This window comes from Orcinus orca, chromosome 11, assembly GCF_937001465.1.
Source record: "Orcinus orca chromosome 11, mOrcOrc1.1, whole genome shotgun sequence".
Classification (NCBI taxonomy): Eukaryota; Metazoa; Chordata; class Mammalia; order Artiodactyla; family Delphinidae; genus Orcinus; species Orcinus orca.
Genome location: NC_064569.1, coordinates 83,043,796 through 83,063,435, shown reverse-complemented (window position 1 = coordinate 83,063,435; position 19,640 = coordinate 83,043,796). Strand labels below are relative to the sequence as shown.

The following is a 19,640-nucleotide window of genomic DNA, read 5'->3' as shown; positions in this document are numbered from 1 at the left end:
TATCGATATTGAAATAAGGATTAAGAACTAGAAGATTTTAGGTGTTGGTCTGTGAAAGAACAATGCTCTCTTTCTACCTTCATTGGCGTGCATACCCTAGCTCTATGTGGAGATGGTACAAACCCAGCATTTCAAATCTTTGGATTTTGCAAATAGCATTTTCCCTACCATGTTAGTAAATGTGTACATTAACCATTTTTGCTGTTTTTTAATACAAAAAACATTTGAAACTGTGACTAAGCTTTTGTTTTTTGTTTTGGTTTTGGTTTGGTTGTTTTTCATATGATTTTTGTGTATACATATTCTTTTTAAGAGAAAACTTTTTTTTTCTAAATTGTTAGAGTAGAAAAAGAGAATGAGATCCAGAAATCTCTCGTATTTCATCTTAAAGTATTGTCTTGAACTTTTTTGGAAGCAGGTTGGGTATGAATCATGAAAATATAAATGTGAAACTGTAAAGCAAGTCATTAAGCGTTCCATGAACAAGGCGAAAGTAATTTCTTAGTGTAATTATCAAAATTATGACTCTAAATTTTGATCACTGTCAAAAGAACATATAAAGAACATATATAACTAATATATATACACACATATATATGATTTAAAGTACATACACTTGTCTGTATTTTAAAACCAAAAAATGAAACAAAACTCAGGAATAAACACTTTTAGGGAAAGAGACTTAGTATAAATGCAAAATATAATTCAAATTGATTTCCTTCACTAGCTAAGTAGTCCTAATTTTGTTTAAGCTTAGTTGACTCTTTTTATCAACTAAGGTTAATTTGGAAATGTTATAGTGACTGCTTACTGTGAATAATGCTGGTTTGGATATGATTTTTCCAGGAAAACCGGTCAACACATCTTAAACATCAGTGTGAAAACAGATTCATGCTATCATGTTAGCAAATAATGAGTTGCATATGTTTGCATTGTCCAATTAATTACAACCTGCTTCAGAATTTCTTGAGGAAAGACTGGGTTGTAATCATAGGGAAGGGGAGGAGAATATAAATATGAACATAGAGTTTAGGGTGGCATTAGGCAAGGATGACTTCTGCATATCTAATTTCCATTGTTGTGTAAGTCTTTTGCCCAGTAGAGGATGCTGAGGCAAATCTGGGAAATGGAAGGAAGTGAGAGGTCATTGGTCCATCAGTAACCTTTGTGGGAAGGACTAGTAACACCATTAGGAAAATATGCCTCTTAAAGACTCAAGACACAACTATTATCTTCATTTCACTGAAATGGTAATTACACCCTCTATTAACATGGGGAAATTGAAAAGCTTAAGAAAATTGTCCTGAAGTTGAAATATTGGTAATAATTTGCCTGATCTACTATAACCACTGCCTGAAAGCAGTCTAAATTTCAAATATAACATTTAAATATTTTGTAGGAAGTCTTGGAGGATTGCAATTTAAATGTGTATGTGTGTATATATGTATATATTCTCTGTGGGTCTTTCCTTAATCCAGTTTATTATTGCTCTATTTTTGTCACACTAGCCTGAGTCCCCACATTGTTAAACTACGCCATACTACATTGTGTTCAATTTGTATCTCAACCAAGAAGAATTACATACACATTGCAAGGGTCCTCCTGACATTGATGAAAAGATTTAAAGATATCAAACTAGATTAAAATAGATAACAAGAGGCACAAATAAAACACTGAGATGTACCTAGATGAATGCGGTGAATGTTTATATGAGGAAGCCAGTAATAAAGATCATCATTTTCAGTGTGTTTCTTGAGTCAGTTTTGTTGGTAGATTCATAAAACCAATCATCCTCACCATTTTTTTCTCATTAAAACACCAAAATACACCCCACTCTACTACGACCTTAATCCTAATACAAACACCAATGACCTCTTGCCTCTTCCTTCTTCCTTTCCTCTCCATCACTTCACTGAATCCCAAATTGCAAGGAGATGGATTCATTATTTTGTACTGGAACGTGAGGTCAAGGCTGCCATCTGTAGCGTCTCCTTTACTCATTCAGAACATATCTATACTTACTGTGGTGGCTGCACTTGACCCTATCTGCATGGCTACATTAAGTTTCAGTAGGAAGAAAAAGCCAAATTTCTATAGGCACTACTGATTCCTTTCCAAGCATGGGGATAGACCTATATAACATTTACAGTACTTCCATCTACATCGAAATTTCTATAACTTGACACTCCTAGTGAAATATAGAGCAGTTATAGAAATTTTATGTAGAATAAACTTTTAAGTATTTATATAGGTCAAGTTCCATAACAAGATACTGCCCAAAAGACTGACTGTGATTTATCTAATGTCTATTTGAAATAGGCTGACTTTGTTCAGGGCAGGGAGATCTTTTGCTGTATAAAGATGTTGGTTGTAATGATATTTATACTCATAGGGATTTTGCCACAGACTCTCGGAGGAGTAGAAATGGTAACCACATGTCATTACCACAATGAAAACACATGCAATTCACAAATTAGTAGGCAAACACAATGATTTCTAAAGTTATACCAGTGGACTAGTATATAGTATATTAAATGAATATAGTCTTATGATAACAACAATCTAATTATGAGTCAAAATAATAATTAGGGGATGTAAAGAAAATGAGAACTGGAGACATGTTGACTGCCCATTTTTTTCTAGTAATTTTTTTTTCTCTAGTCATTTTGATCATTAATGAGATTTCTTTTACTCTGCAAACTACTGGTAGAACTAGTCTGTTCTTTTTTCTTTCTTTTTCCTTTTAATCAGACTTGGCACCTAATAATCTACTGTATTACATTTTTAATGATTGATTGTGTGTGTGTGTGTATGTGTATTTTGTCACTTTACGAATATAAATTCTTCAAGGGAAAATGTCACATTTTGGGGGGAAGTGGATATTTATTTGACACCTGTACGAGCCAGGCCTTTTACATTTGACTTAATTCTCACAATAATTCTCTTAAGTAGTTTTATTCTCCACATTTACAGATGTGGAAAACAAGTCTCAGGGAGGACATATAATTTGACCAAAGTCATGCACAGTAATTAGTAAATGGGAGAGTTGAGACTCAAATCCATGTTTTAACCACTACCTTTTCCTTTCCACAAATATGTATCTATCTCTTTCTATGTGCCAAATGCTAGAAGGCACTGGATTTCTTTTCCTCACATCACCTAGTATTATATTCTACACAAAGAGCATTTAGTATTTTCCTGGTTGAGTAAATGCAGGAAAAAAAAAAAACCAAAAAACAAAAAACCTCTCTTGTCTTCCTAAAGTTTCAATTTGTGCTATAAATGTCCGAGGCGCCAACTTCTGAGGCAGATTCAGAGTGGCGTTTCTTATGTGGAGTCACAGGAAATGTGCTGACTCAGAAAAGGGAAACTTGGATTTAGGTCCCTGCCCTTCCTCTAACTAGCTGTGTGACTTGGGGTAAGTCACTCAACATCTCTGGTCTTTGGTTTCTCACCTGTAGAACAGGAAGAGTGAGGCTCACTTAAGGTCACTTCATATACTATTGCTTTAAATACATCTGGGGAATTAATAAATATTATTGAGACTAATAATTATTTGAAGTATCCAGAGAAGGAAAAATGTTTTTGATACTGCCCAAGTCTACTGATTGGCTAATATCCATTTGGTTATTAATAAATGACACCTGTTAATATTTCTGTTCTCAACCTAAATGTTTAGAGCTGGGGGTGAATTTTTCATTCACAGGGACTTGAATAAAGTCATCCAACTAAACTGAGAATGAACACAAGCCCATTTATTACTATTTGTAATTTGTTTTGAAGCATTTCTATCTATACTTACGATTTTTTAGTAACCATAGAAAGCAGTAAAAATAATAAAAAGTGAATCTAAAATGCTAAATGAAAACTGTTATCAATATTATATACCATTAATTTAGAATTATAGTTTTACTGTTTATTTACAAGTTTGGTAGATAAACACAATCCCAGCAAAACTCATTTTCTTTTTGTTGCTTCTGTGTTATAGTAAATATCTAGATATGTATATCTTTATATATAACACATATATAATATAGTATATTTATGATTATGTATATGCATATTTATGGGCAGAAATTCTATAAAATGGTTGTATACTAAATATCCATAATGAAAACTATAAATTTTATTGCCAGAGAGTACAAAGTTAAGGGAGTGTGAGTGATAATACTAAACACATCTCCATTTTACTGCTATATTTTATCTCATCTAAAAATGCACATTTTTGGACATTTTAAACATCTCTGAAATAAGGATGTACCTTACAGTCAATAGTATGTCATAATAAACAATTTGGAGCAATTATTTCATTGTTTAGTGATTTATAAAATACAGGTATATATTAACATGAATGGTGTCTTAGATTTGATGAAATATAGTAAATCACCAATACTATGTTAAAGTATATATACATATATACATATATATATATACTTGCTGAGATTTCCACCAAAAGACTTCTACCAAAATTTTGACATTGATTTTTCAGTCAAATATCAAAAGCAGAAGAATGGAGGCTTTATTTATTCAATCGTGACAAGGAATCATGATTGAAATAATAGAAATAATGAGAGAAATAAAAAGTATTCAGGTATTTAAGTCTCTGTCTCAGTTTTCAGATTTCCTCATCCCCTTCTTAGAAAGTATGTGAAGACTCATGAAACATTTAAAAAGAAAGTAAAAGCATCAGCTAAAATCTTTAACAGATTAGTATGCGGTTGTTTCTCTGTCTCTTTCTTAGTCAACGCTGTTATAGTATTCCATAAACAAAACACATTTTAAGAAATGAGAAATTCTTTGAAAAACATCTACTTTAAACTTGACTCCTCTGAGTGGGTATCTAAAAGATTTCCAGGCCAAAGCGCCTCACTCCATCACTGGATTCTCACCTACGTTTCAGGAGACCACTAAAGTCAAGTTCCCCTGCATCCTCTTGACCTTCTCCACTGTCATCAACAAAAGAAAAGCAAATCCGGGTTTAATGCTGAGACACATACACAAGTTTCCCCCAAACACTCTACACATAACGTATATGCAATTTTGTACTAGCACACAAGTCATAGGACTAAACCAACACAAACACTTTCTTTTCACACAAGTGACATTTTAAGTTTTGGAGAATGTACTTGTGGAAAAGTGAACATGAGGAGCTTGTGTTACTCTACGATTTCAGAAGGCACATTTTTGTAGATTGCATATATAAAAGTGCTTGGATTTGTGTTAAAATAGAGTAACACAAATGCACTTAAGCCAAGCAACACAAAGTACTTTGTTTTTGCAAGTTGGGGGTGCTGGAAACATACCTGTGTAAAAAGCAAAGGACTTTTGCTGATCTCTGTTATTCATGTCAGACAGAGATTGGCTTGGAGAACGAAGTGTACCAGTGTCAAACATATAAGTACAAAACTTATATTCAAAGGTAACCTCTTTGTGTCCATCAATAGATTAATCAGATAATGTGATACCAAAATAACAAAAATGGAGATAGTGCAGAGCTTTTTAAAAGATGCATTCCTTTCTCTTTTAAAGAGAAAGGATTATAAGCTTTTTATTTTCTTATTAATATTTATACCTTTTAAAACGTATTTTCCAAAAATTGTCTTGGAATTGTTGAGCCCTTTACTAGGAGTTTTGAAAAGTGCTTTCCTATAGAGAAATGCATCTTAATTTAGGCATGCACCCACCTTCATGATTTCATATAAACTCTAAATATAATAGAAGCTATGGCGCTGACATTTAAACGGCACTACATATTTACTTACGTGTTTCATTTTTTAATGAAGATTTTGTTTCCTGCTCTTTATATATGTTAGTTATGGTTTCTAAGAAAAGAGTCTGTGGGTTTAAAAACAGTGTGTATAACATGTAAGTTATAAGAATTGAGCTCAAATAATGTGTTTTCAAAATTTCTCTAATAGCACGTATTTGGAGAAGACCTTTTGACATAAACACAGCTCTATTCTCTCAAAGCCCAAAACTTAGTAGATTACGTCTTCCTCTCTTAAAATAGACTTATACATAGGATGAATGTAGTTTTAGATCTATGCATTTGCTGAACGTGGGGTGAAGGGAAGGTAAGAGATTTTGAAAGTTATGACATAAAAAAATACAATTGGGGATTCCCTGGTGGCGCAGTGGTTGAGAGTCCACCTGCCGATGCAGGGGACACGGGTTCATGCCCCGGTCGGGGAAGATCCCACATGCCGCGGAGCGGCTGGGCCCATGAGCCATGGCCGCTGGGCCTGCGCGTCCGGAGCCTGTGCTCCGCCATGGGAGAGGCCACAACAGTGAGAGGCCCGCGTACCGCAAAAAAAAAAAAAAAAAAAAAAAAAAAAAATACAATTGACTGATCAGGAAGTATTAAATATCTTTTAAAAGTAATTACAATTTTCATTTGTTCAAAATTTAGGAGGGAACTATGACTTTTATTAACAGACTAGATCATTGTTTTATGCTAGTTTCAGATGACTTTCCTTATTCAACAACACTGTTATGTGGATTCAGTCTTAAGAACAAAACATTTGCTCTCATGAATGAATTTGTATTTTGGAAGAATTAAGTACAGAGCGTAAAATAATGGCAGGAAAAGGCTAGTCACATTTCTCATAGGCTAGAAAATTCTTTTCATTTTTCTTCTTTGACCCCCTGATGTTTCAGCCTTGGCAGCTGCAAAATAAATCAAGTAAGTATCTATATTTTGCCTTTCTACAATGTTCTTTATTCCAGCAGACTCAGTGGTCTTTCATTTAGGATAATTCCACATTTAAATAGTGCTAACTTCAGTAAGTAGCTACTTAATTGCAGTTTTCTGGGCACATGGTTTAATTGCTCCATACGTGATTTCTAGATAAAAGGCAATGTAAGTTTTCTGATATCACTTAACTGATGCTATATGAGATGTGTATTGTTATATATTTTTGTGGGCCATTTGGTAGAAAATAATGCAATTAAGGAAGAAGCCTCATAGACGCATACAATGGGAGCTTCCTATAACAAGAATATTCTAAAAAATGATCAGCATATTACACGAGTTGGCACATTAAACCCACAGCTTCTCTTGAACACTAACTTTTGACTATTTAGCATGTTTGACTTCAGTGAAGAGTCGATCTCACTTGGAATATTGAGTGTGGAGGAAGGGAAAGTGTGTTTTGAAAGTCTTCCACTTTCATGTTATACAAAAGCTACCTAGATTACCCTTTTGAAGTTACCTTCTCTTGAAAGCAGATCTGATGTCAATGTTTGGAGTAGTCCCAGTAGATTCTTTGAAAGGAAAGAAAACAATAAAATAAATACCCATTAAGAAGGCAGTTTTGTGTTCAGTTCCTTTCCAGGCTGTGGGGATTCTTCAGATGGAAGGAATGCCAGATGAAGGGGGGATGGTTCTCCTCCCAATGGCTGAGCTGCAGAGGCATCACACCTCATCCCCCCTCACACAGAATCAATGAAAGGACTTTAGGAGTTACCGTATCCAGTTGTCATTCCACCTGTATGCCCATTAGAGTCACCTAAGGAGCTTAAAAAATGTCAGCTTCTTGATCTCCCTGCTGGAGATCTTGATTCACCAGATCAGGGATGGGCTCCCAGAAATCAATATTCTGAAAACGCCCCTCAGGTGATTCTCAGAGATGCCTGGCCAGGTTGAAGAAGCAGTGGTCAGGACCAAATTCCCACTTACAGAAATCTCGACAGCACCACCACCCATGGTCACCCAGCCTCTGCTTGACAACTCTCAGACTGGGACCCTCACAACCTTCTGTTGTGCCTCTCTATAGCTTTAAGGAAAGAGCTTGTGCTAATGTGAAGACAAAATTCACCTTCTCTTAATTTCCACCTTTTGATTCTAATCTGCCTAAACACTTCTCAAGGACATGGATAATGGCCTTTTCCTTCTGTGTGACAGCCCTTCCCCTATTTACAATGGGTCATAAATGCCTGGCCTCCTTCATCTACACATTCAAGCTGAATGGGGGCATAGTTCCTGGATTCTTCAATCTCCCAGTTACCCTACTCCAGGAGGGATCCCAGTGGAGGTATGGTACCCATGGCCAAAGGCATTACTTCAAATGTGGAACAAGTAGCGTGTTACAGAGAGTGGTATCGCTTCCTAAACCTAGATCCTATAACACTTGTAACGCTCTGGTTTTAAATTACCTCAGCTTTGTCTTTTGTAGCTACATCACACTTTGGATTCATTTTAAGTTTATGATGTTTGCTGCCAAGTCAACTTTTCCTTTGTATACTTATCAAAGTATTGTCTTTTCCCCTATGTACATATATACCTTTAATTATTCCTATTAAATTCACTCTTGGCAGTACACAGAACATATAGATGAAGAACTTCCATATCTGACATCAGTCCTTATGAGAGGAATCCTCCCTTCTACCTGGGTACCCTGGCATCTTCATCCCATATTAACTTATCCCAAACCTGAGTGGGAATAAGAGGACCAAACGAAACAGGTACATTCAGTAGCAGCAAAAAAAGTCATCGGCCCTTATCTGAGAGATTAAATAGCATGGATAGCATGGATAAGGGACATTTACAATACATTCCTCCAAATTCTGTTTGTAAATTGTCTCATAACAATTTAATTCAGCAGGCTTGCTGAGACTACCACAATCAGAAACACACACAGTTTTAAAGGAAATTTTATTTCCAAAATCTCATACTAATAAATGGCCTTATTCTCCTCTATCCTCTCATACCTCATAAACATAAAAAAATTAAACTTATCCAGACTAGAAGTCTGTCTTACCATGTACTTCAAGATCGAAGGAACAGCTGTCAAACTTATCCTTATAGGTGACCTCGCATCTGTAGTTTCCGGCATAGTTCTCTTTAGCCTGGATGATCTGCATCTCAAATGTGTACACCTGCAATGAAATGTATCCGGACATATTTCAGCCCTACCTTGCCGACAGAAAGAGGCCATCACATTGCAGTGATTTTCCCAGTTCCTCAGCATTGGCTTAAAGACGTGTCTGTATCTGGGGATTCCGGTACAATGTTCTCAGTATGGGAGGGGTCAAGGCAATGCTCTGAAGCCCCTGGGGACAGCAGGGCAACGCATTAGATGCGTTCCCACTAGGAATGGGAACTCCAGCAGACGTTCTGGGACTGAAGTCTCTCAAAGATGAACCGAAAATGACCTTTTACGCACACAGAGGAATGAGCTGGCTGAGCCCCTGCGGCAGGAGGTCAGGGTCATACCCGACTGTGCCTTTCGAAGGTTTCCTTCAGCTGGAGGTGCTTCCCAGCTTTGCTGGCCAGGTCCATCCATTTCCCTTTGAACCATTTGATAGTGGGCTTTCTAAGAAGATCTTCGGCCTTGACTTTGGCTATAAAGGTGATACTTCCACCTAAGAAAAAAGCACAAGTAATTCAGACTGTGGTTTTAAAATTGCCATTTGTTTTGCTCTTGGATGGAAGGAGTTAGACAGGAATACACTGCATAACCTATGATGTTAATGGCACTGCTGGAATTGAACAATTAAAGGGCCCTGATTTTTTTTTTTGAGTACCCTAGTTATTAGGATACTCTAACTGCTTCTGCTTTTGAGGTTTATGGAGCAGAAAAAGAGCAATGGGGAAATCAGTGGAAATAATTTTTGTTTGGAATTCAAGCAAAAGTAATATGTATAAAATAACATATACAGGCATACCTCATTGTATTGCACTTTGCTTTATTGTACTTCAAAGATAGTTTTTCTTTTTTATTTAATTTCTGAATTTTATTTTATTTTTTATACAGCAGATTCTTATTAGTTATCTATTTTATACATATTAGTGTATATATGTCAATCCCCATCTCCCAATTCATCTCACCACCACTCCTCCACTTTCCCTCCTTGGTGTCCATACGTTTGCTCTCTACATCTGTGTCTCTATTTCTGCCTTTCAAACCAGTTCTTCTGTACCATTTTTCTAGATTCCACATATATGCATTAATATACGATATTTGTTTTTCTCTTTCTGATTTACTTCACTCTGTATGAGTCTCTATGCCCATCCACGTCTCTAAAAATGACCCAATTTCATTCCTTTTTATGGCTGAGTAATATTCCATTGTATATATGTACCACATCTTCTTTATCCATTCGTCTCTCGATGGGCATTTAGGTTGCTTCCATGACCTGGCTATTGTAAATAGTGCTACAATGAACATTGGGGTGCAGGTGTCTTTTTGAATTATGGTTTTCTCTGGGTATATGTCCAGGAGTGGGATTGCTGGATCATATGCTAATTCTATTTTTAGTTTTCTAAGGAACCTCCATACTGTTCTCCATAGTGGCTGTATCAATTTACATTCCCACCAACAGTGCAAGAGGGTTCCCTTTTCTCCACACCCTCTCCAGCATTTGTTGTTTGTAGGTTTTCTGATGATGCCCATTCTTGCTGGTGTGAGGTGATACCTCACTGTACTTTTGATTTGCATTTCTCTAATAATTAGTGATGTTGAGCAGCTTTTCATGTGCTTCTTGGCCATCTGTATGTCTTCTTTGGAGAAATGTCTATTTAGGTCTTCTGCCCATTTTTTTGATTGGGTTGTTTGTTTTTTAAATATTGAGCTGCACGAGCTCTTTATATATTTTGGAGATTAATCCCTTGTCGATCACTTCATTTGCCTACAAATTGAAGGTCTGTGGCAACCCTGCATCAGGCAAGTCTATTGGTGTCATTTTATCCAACAGTATTTGTTCACTTCAGGTTTCTGTGTCACATTTTGGTGATTATTGCAATATTTCAAATTTTATCATTATTATTGTATTTGTTATGGTGATCTGTGATCAGTGATCTTTGATGTTACTATTACAGAAAGATTACAACTCACTGAAGGCCTCAGATAACAGAATTTCTTACCAAGAAAGTATCTTTAATTAAGGTATGTACATTATTTTTTAGACACAACACTATTGCATAATTAATAGACTATAGTATAGTGTAAGCATAACTTTTGTATGTACTAGGAGACCAAAAAATTCTTGGGACTTGTTTTAGTATGATATTTGCTTTATTGTGCTAGTCTGAAACCAAATCCACAGTATCTTCAAGGTATGCAAAAATATGAAAAATATGAAATTAAAAAATTGGAAAACACACACACAATACACATATATATGTATACATATATGTATATAATATATATATATACACACATAGATTTTTTTCCATCCTTCTTATTAGGCAAGATAATGACAAGTCTGGAATCATAAGAATATGACTAAATGAAACTGATCTTTTTGACGTAAACACTCCTGTCTTTTTTTTTTTTTTTTGGTTATTTCTGAGATACATATTTTAAAAAAATAACTATAATTATGACTTACAACATTATACCAGAACATATAAGATTTATAGAAATTTCATGTAATGTCTGAAACATTTATATTAACATATTTCAATACAAATAACCCAATGAGAGTTCAGTATTAGTTGTTTTTTGTTTGTTTGTTTGTTTATACTGCAGGTTCTAATTAGTCATCAGTTTTATACGCATCAGTGTACACATGTCAATCCCAATCGCCTAATTCAGTACACCACCATCCCCACCCCACCACAGTTTTCCCCACTTGGTGTCCATATGTTTTTTCTCTACATTTGTGTCTCAAATTCTGCCCTGCAAACTGGTTCATCTGTACCATTTTTCTAGGTTCCACATACATGCGTTAATATATGATATTTGTTTTTCTCCTTCTGACTCACTTCACTCTGTGTGACAGTCTCTAGATCCATCCATGTCTCAACAAATGACTCAATTTCATTCCTTTTTATGGCTGAGTAATATTCCATTGTATATACGTACCATATCTTCTTCATCCATTCGTCCGTCGATGGACATTTAGGTTGCTTCCATGACCTGGCTATTATAAATAGTGCTGCAATGAACACTGGGGTGCATGTGTCTTTTTGAATTATGGTTTTCTCTGGGTATATGCCCAGGAGTGGGATTGCTGGGTCATATGTTAATTCTATTTTTAGGTTTTTAAGGAACCTCCATACTGTTCTCCATAGTGGCTGTATCAATTTACATTCCCATCAACAGTGCAAGAGGGTTCCCTTTTCTCCACACCCTCTCCAGCATTTGTTGTTTGTAGATTTTCTGATGATGCCCATTCTAACTGGTGTGAGGTGATACCTCATTGTAGTTTTGATTTGCATTTCTCTAATAATTAGTGATGTTGAGCAGCTTTTCATGGGCTTCTTGGCCATCTGTATGTCTTCTTTGGAGAAATATCTATTTAGGTCTTCTGCCCATTTTTGGATTGGGTTGTTTGCTTCTTTAATATTGAGCTGCATGAGCTGTTTATATATTTTGGAGATTAATCCTTTGTCTGTTGATTCGTTTGCAAATATTTTCTCCCATTCTGAGGGTTGTCTATTCATCTTGTCTATGGTTTCCTTTGCTGTGCAAAAGCTTTGAAGGTTCATTAGGTCCCATTTGTTTATTTTTGCTTTTATTTCCATTACTCTAGGAGGTGGATCAAAAAAGATCTTTCTGTGATTTATGTCAAAGAGTGTTCTTCCTATGTTTTCCTCTAAGAGTTTTATAGTGTCCAGTCTTACATTTAGGTCATGAATCCATTTTGAATTTATTTTTGTGTATGGTGTTAGGGAGTGTTCTAATTTCATTCTTTTACATGTAGCTGTCCAGTTTTCCCAGCACCACTTACTGAAGAGACTCTCTTTTCTCCATTGTATATCTTTGCCTCCTTTGTCATAGATTAGTTGACCATAGGTGCGTGGGTTTATCTCTGGGCTTTCTATCTTGTTCCATTGATCTATGTTTCTGCTTTTGTGCCAGTACCATATTGTCTAGATTACTGTAGCTTTGTAGTATAGTCTGAAGTCTGGGAGTCTGATTTCTCCAGCTCTGGTTTTTTCCCTCAGACTGCTTTGGCTATTCGGGGTCTTTTGTGTCTCCATACAAATTTTCAGATGATTTGCTCTAGTTCCATAAAAAATGTCATTGGTAATTGGATAGGGATTGCATTGAATCTGTAAATTGCTTTGGGTAGTATATTCATTTTCACAATATTGAATCTTCCAATACAAGAACATGGTATATCTCTCCATCTGTTGGTATCATCTTTAATTTCTTTCAGCAGTGTCTTATAGTTTTCTGCATACAGATAGATCTTTTGTTTCCCTAGGTAGGTTTATACCTAGGTATTTTATTATTTTTGTTGCAATGGTAAATGGGAGTGTTTCCATAATTTCTCTTTCAGATTTTTCATCATTAGTGTATAGGAATGCAAGAGATTTCTGTGCATTGATTTTGTATCCTGCAAATATACCAAATTCATTCTTTAGCTCTATTACTTTTCTGGTGGCATTTTTAGAATTCTCTATGTATAGTATCATGTCATCTGCAAGCAGTGACAGTTTTGCTTCTTCTTTTCCAATTTGCATTCCTTTTATTTGTTTTTCTTCTCTGATTGCCGTGGCTAGGACTTCCAAAACTATGTTGAATAACAGTGGTGACAGTGGACATCCTTGTTTCGTTCCTGCTCTTAGAGGAAATGCTATCAGGTTTTCACCATTGAGAATGCTGTTTATTGTGGGTTTGTCGTATATGGCCTTTATTATGTTGAGGTAGGTTCCCTCTATGCCCACTTTCTGGAGAGTTTTTATCATAAATGGGTGTTGAATTTTGTCAAAAGCTTTTTCTGCATCTATTCAGATGATCATATGGTTTTTCTTCTTCAATTTGTTAATATGGTGTATCACATTGATTGATTTGTGTATATTGAAGAATCCTTGCATCCCTGGGATAAATCCCACTTGATCATGGTGCATGATCCTTTTAATGTGTTGTTGGATTCTGTTTGCTAGTATTTTGTTGAGGATTTTTGTATCTATATTCATCAGTCATATTGGTCTGTAATTTTCTTTTTTTCTGTTATCTTTCTCTGGTGTTGGTATCAGGGTGATGGTGGCCTCTTAGAATGAGTTTGCGAGTGTTCCTTCCTCTGCACTTTTCTGGAAGAGTTTGAGAAGGATGGGTGTTAGCTCTTCTCTAAATGTTTGATAGAATTCACCTGTGAAGCCATCTGATCCTGGGCTTTTGTTTGTTGGAAGATTTTTAATCACAGTCTCAACTTCACTACTTGTGATTCGTCTGTTCATATTTTCTTTCTCTTCCAGGTTCAGTCTTGGAAGGTTATACCTTTCTAAGAATTTCTTCCAGGCTGTCCATTTATTGGCATACAGTTGCTTGTAAGTAGTCTCTTAGGATGCTTTGTATTTCTGGGGTGTCTGTTGTAACTTCTTCTTTTTCATTTCTAATTTTATTCATTTGAGTCCTCTCCCTCTTTTTCTTGATGAGTCTGGATAATGGTTTATCAATTTTGTGTATCTTCTCAAAGAACTAGCTTTTAGTTTTATTGATCTTTGCTATTGTTTTCTTTGTTTCTACTTCATTTATTTCTGCTCTGATCTTTATGATTTATTTCCTTCTGCTAACTTTGAGTTTTGTTTGTTCTTCTTTCTCTAGTTCCTGTAGGTGTAAGGTTAGATTGTTTACTTGAGATTTTTCTTGTTTCTTGAGGTAGGCTTGTATAGCTATAAACTTCTCTCTTAGAACTGCTTTTGCTGCATGCCATAGGTTTTGGACTGCTGTGTTTTCACTGACATTTCTCTCTAGGTATTTTTTGATTTCCTCTTTGATTTCTTCAGTGATCTCTTGGTTATTTAGTAACGTATTGTTTAGCCTCCATGTATTTGTTTTTTTTACGTTTTTTTCCCTGTAATTCATTTCTAATCTCATAGCGTTGTGGTCAGAAAAGATACTTGATATGATTTCAATTTTCTTAAATTTACTGAGGCTTGATGTGTGACACAAGATGTGATCTATCCTGGAGAACGTTCCGTGCGCAGTTGAGAAGAAAGTGTAATCTGCTGTTTTTGGATGGAACGTCCAATAAATATCAATTAAATCTCTCTGGTCTGTTGTGTCATTTAAAGCTTCTGTTTCCTTATTTATTTTCATTTTGGATGATCTGTTCATTGGTGTAAGTGAGGTGTTAAAGTCCCCCACTATTATTGTGTTACTGTCGATATCCTCTTTTATAGCTGTTAGCAGTTGCCTTATGTATTGAGGCTCTCCTGTGTTGTGTGCATACATATTTATACTTGTTATATCTTCTTCTTGGATTGATCCCTTGATCATTATGTAGTGTCATTCCTTGTCTCTTGTAACGTTCTATATTTTAAAGTCTATTTTATCTGTTATGAGTATTGCTATTCGAGCTTTCTTTTGATTTCCATTTGCATGGAATATCTTTTTCTATCCCCTCACTTTCAGTCTGTATGTGTCCCTAGGTCTGAAGTGGGTCTCTTGTAGACAGCATATATATGGGTCTTCTTTTTGTATCCATTCAGCAAGCATGTGTCTTTTGGTTGGAGCATTTAATCCATTCATGTTTAAGGTAATTATTGATATGTATGTTCCTATGACCATTTTCTTAATTGTTTTGGGTTGTTCTTATAGATCTTTTTCTTCTCTTGTGTTTCCCACTTAGAGAAGTTCCTTTAGCATTTGTTGTAGAGCTGGTTTGGTGGTGCTGAATTCTCTTAGCCTTTGCTTTTCTGTAAAGCTTTTGACTTCTCCATCAAATCTGAATGAGATCCTTGCTGGGTAGAGTAATCTTGGTTGTAGATTCTTCCCTTTCATCACTTTAAGTATATCATTCCACTCCCTTCTGGCCTGTAGAGTTTCTCCTGAGAAATCAGCTGTTAACCTTATGGGAGTTCCCTTGTATGTTATTTGTCATTTTTCCCTTGCTGCTTTCAATAATTTTTCTTTGTCTTCAATTATTGTCAATTTGATTACTATGTGTCTTGGCGTATTTCTCCTTGGGTTTATCATGTATGGGACTCGCTGTGCTTCCTGGACTTGGGTGGCTATTTCCTTTCCCATGATAGGGAAGTTTTTGACTATAATCTCTTCAAATATTTTCTTGGGTCCTTTCTCTCTCTCTTCTCCTTCTGGGACTCCTATGATGTGAATGTTGTTGCATTTAATGTTGTTCCAGAGGTCTCTTAGGCTGTCTTCATTCCTTTTCAATCTTTTTTCTTTATTCTGTTCTGCAGCAGTGAATTCCACCTTTCTGTCTTCCAGGTCACTTCTCCGTTCTTCTGCCCCAGTTATTCTGCTATTGATTCCTTCTAGGGTAGTTTTCATTTCAGTTATTGTATTGTTCATCTCTGTTTGTTTGTTCTTTAATTCTTCTAGGTCTTTGTTAAACATTTCTTGCATCTTCTCGATCTTTGCCTCCATTCTTTTTCCGAGGTGCTGGATCATCTTCACTATCATTATTCTGAATTCTTTTTCTGGAAGGTTGCCTATCCCCACTTCATTTAGTTGTTTTTCTGGGGTTGTATCTTGTTCCTTCATCTGGTACATAGCCCTCTGCCTTTTCATCTTGTCTGTCTTACTGTGAATGTGGGTTTTGTTCCTCAGGCTGCAGGATTATAGTTCTTCTTGCTTCTGCTGTCTGCCCTCTGGTGGATGAGGCTATCTAACAGGCTTGATGGGAGGGACTGGTGGTGGGTGGAGCTGACTGTTGCTCTGCTGGGCAGAGCTCAGTAAAACTTTAATCCACTTGACTGTTGATGGGTGGGGCTTGTTTCCCTCCCTGTTGGTTGCTTGGCCTGAGGCAACCCAACACTGGAGTCTACCGGGGCTCTTTGATGGGGCTAATGACAGATTCCGGGAGGGCACATGCCAAGTAGTACATCTGAGAACTTCTGCTGTCAGTGTCCTTGTCCCCACGGTGAGCCACAGCCACCTCCCTGCCTCTGCAGGAGACCCTCCAACACTAGCTGGTAGGTATGGTTCTGTCTCCCCTGGGGTCACTGCTCTTTGCCCTGGGTCCTGATGCGCACACTACGTTGTGTGTGCCCTCCAAGATCGGAGTCTCTGTTTCCCCCAGTCCTGTCAAAGTCCTGCAATCAATTCCCACTAGGCTTCAAAGTCTGATTCTCTAGGAATTCTTCCTCCCGTTGCCGGACCCCCAGGTTGGGAAGCCTGACGTGGGGCTCAGAGCCTTCACTCCATTGGGTGGATTTCTGTGTTATACGTGTTCTCCAGTCTGTGAGTCACCCACCCAGCAGTTATGGGATTTGATTTTACTGTGATTTTACCCCTTCTACTGTCTCATTGTGGCTTCTCCTTTGTCTTTGCATGTGGGGTATCTTTTTTGGTGAGTTCCAGTGTCTTCCTTTCGATGATTGTCCAGTAGCTAGTTGTGATTCTGGTGTTCTTGCAAGAGGGAGTGAGAGCACGTCCTTCTACTCCGCCATCTTTTTGAGTTTATTTTTTCAACACTCCTGTTTGTATTGACTCATTAGACTCAAAGGACACCAAAATTCCAGCCCAGTGGCCCTCCTAGCATTTTGGTGTTTTGCAGAAACATGAGGGGAGGAAAGTTTCATTCACATGCAGTGTGCTTCTACATTCTAGACCTGAAAGACGTAATTTTCAGACTGTAGTCAGCTGTGTGTTCATTTGCATATTTGGTGTCAAAGACTAGTTCTGATTACAATATGTTCCTTACAAAAATTCATTTAGTTAAAATTCCTGGACCCCCCTGGTCATTCTCTGGCTTACCACCTTGTTTATTTCCTTCATGGCACTTGTGATGGCTTTTGTGATGTTCTGTTTTTTAAAATTTCTTCTTGTTTGCTCCTCCCATTAATACTGTAAATTCTGAGTGATCACATATTTTACTCAGTGTTCAGCACAGTGTCTAAAACAGGAGGTGTGTAATTGATATGTTTCGAATGAATATATCCAAAGTTGAGCCATCTGTCTGACCAGCTTTCTCTGAGATACTAAATGTAATGATCCAGCATGTCTGCAGATTTATAATCATCTTATGGAACGAGGTGTGTTGAAATGGCAGCAAACACTGGTTCTGAGCTTTAAGATATACCAGGTACTGTTCAAAGTACTTCACAAGTAGTATTATTCCCATTTTACAGATGAGAAAACTGATTTGAACCTACCCTGTCTCCAGGGTCCCGCCACTCAACTACTACGTGTACGGGTTACTGAAATGAAAGCTGTCACTCACTTTTTCAGGTTATAAAAAGCAGGGTTTAGTACATAATACAATAGAATATTTTTCAGCCATGAAAAGGAATGAAGTACTGATTCATGCCACAACTTGGATAGACCATGAAAACATTATGCTAAGTGAAAGAAGCCAGACACAAAAGGTCATATATTATTGTGTGATTCCATTTATATTAAATATCCAGATTAGGGAAATTCTTAGAGACAGAGCAGATTAGTGGTTGCCAGGGGTTAGAGGGAGAATGAGGGATAACTCTCAATGCGATACAAGGTTTCTTTTTGGGGTGATGAACATATTTGGGAACTTGGTTGCACAACATTGAGTGTACTAATAGCTACTGATTATTCACTTTGAAATGGTTAATTTTATGTTATGTGAATTTCATGTTTATTTGAAAAAAAAAAACAGGATTTAATGCTTGGCACTCACCAACTTTCACTGTTCCACCTTGAGGCTTTTCCACGAACAGGGTGGACAGCTGATTGTTGGCAGTCTGCTTATCCTGGTCCTCCCCTGATGGTGATTCGCCAACAGACCATTCTAATGAGCAGAAAGGAGGAAAAGGATCATTCCAGGGCCAGGTTCTTCTTGGGCAGACTTACCTGGGTTTGTTGTTCTTGTCAATGCTGAAGCTTGTCTTCGTCTAATTAACCTGGATAAATATAACATCTTTCTTTCTATCCACCTCCCCGACAGCCATCAGTAGAGAGTGACAGATTCCCATTCTTACAGGGATATCTCTTCCATGATGGGATCAAGGAACATTTTCTAATTCCTAGAAATAGCAAAACTTTTCAGGAAGGTTGTTACTCTTTCCTGGCAGACAAGTTTCCTTTGTTTCCCAATCCTGCCTGTCCCCTGATAAATAATGGTGGGCAGGCTATGAAAGCAGTACTCTCATTGTTTTTCCAGGTGACTGGCTATAACGTCATGTCTATACAACATCTGAGTTGGTAAAGACTAAAGGGATGGATCAGTTTGCAGCTCAAGTGGGAAAGGTCAGACAAACAAGCCTGGCCTTGAATTTCTAGATGCCTCACTGTGGTATGACTAGATAATTCTATTTGGGTTGTATAGATGTGGCCATAGTTTGACAAGTAACAGATCACGACCTGCAGGCACAGATTTCAAGAATTCTAGGAGCTTCTTGAAAGGGAAGAAAAAAGCTAGAAAAACAGAAAGAAAAATAAACTCTTTGAGGCTTTCCCATGAAGACAGACAAGCTGGAAATGAAGTTTATTTTGCATTTTCTAGTTTTCACTCCAGGTGCTTAGAAGGTATTAATCAGCAGTCAACTCCAATGAAGAGGGTAGGAGAGAGAACGGTAGAAAGTTCCCCTGTCTCTGAGAACTGAATGAAGAGAAGTTCCGTTTTAGCCACTTAATAACTGGAAGAAAAATGCGTGGGTTGCCAACTCTCAACCTGTTAATGTTCCTTGAAAAGGAGGAAATGTAGATTTAGTTATTCTAGTTCCCATGTATCAAGCATGCTTAGTATTCCTATTCATAGGCCATCATTTTCACAATGAAGTTAGGCAAGGTAGTCACATGATTACA

At 36.9% G+C, this 19,640-nt stretch overlaps 1 protein-coding gene across 5 annotated transcripts in view; it reads right to left on the bottom strand.

Moving 5' to 3' along the window:
• MYBPC1 (myosin binding protein C1) overlaps positions 1-19,640 on the bottom strand; it is a 95,712-nt gene that overhangs the window by 46,417 nt on the left and 29,655 nt on the right. For all 5 annotated transcript variants that reach the window (XM_049694720.1, XM_049694716.1, XM_049694717.1 and 2 more), the window contains 5 exons: positions 18,514-18,624; positions 9,215-9,363; positions 8,760-8,877; positions 7,212-7,263; positions 4,890-4,946 (listed from right to left, as the gene is read on the bottom strand). In XM_049694720.1, coding sequence (XP_049550677.1) covers positions 4,890-4,946; positions 7,212-7,263; positions 8,760-8,877; positions 9,215-9,363; positions 18,514-18,624 — 487 coding nt within the window. The remainder of the gene's footprint in view (positions 1-4,889; positions 4,947-7,211; positions 7,264-8,759; positions 8,878-9,214; positions 9,364-18,513; positions 18,625-19,640) is intronic.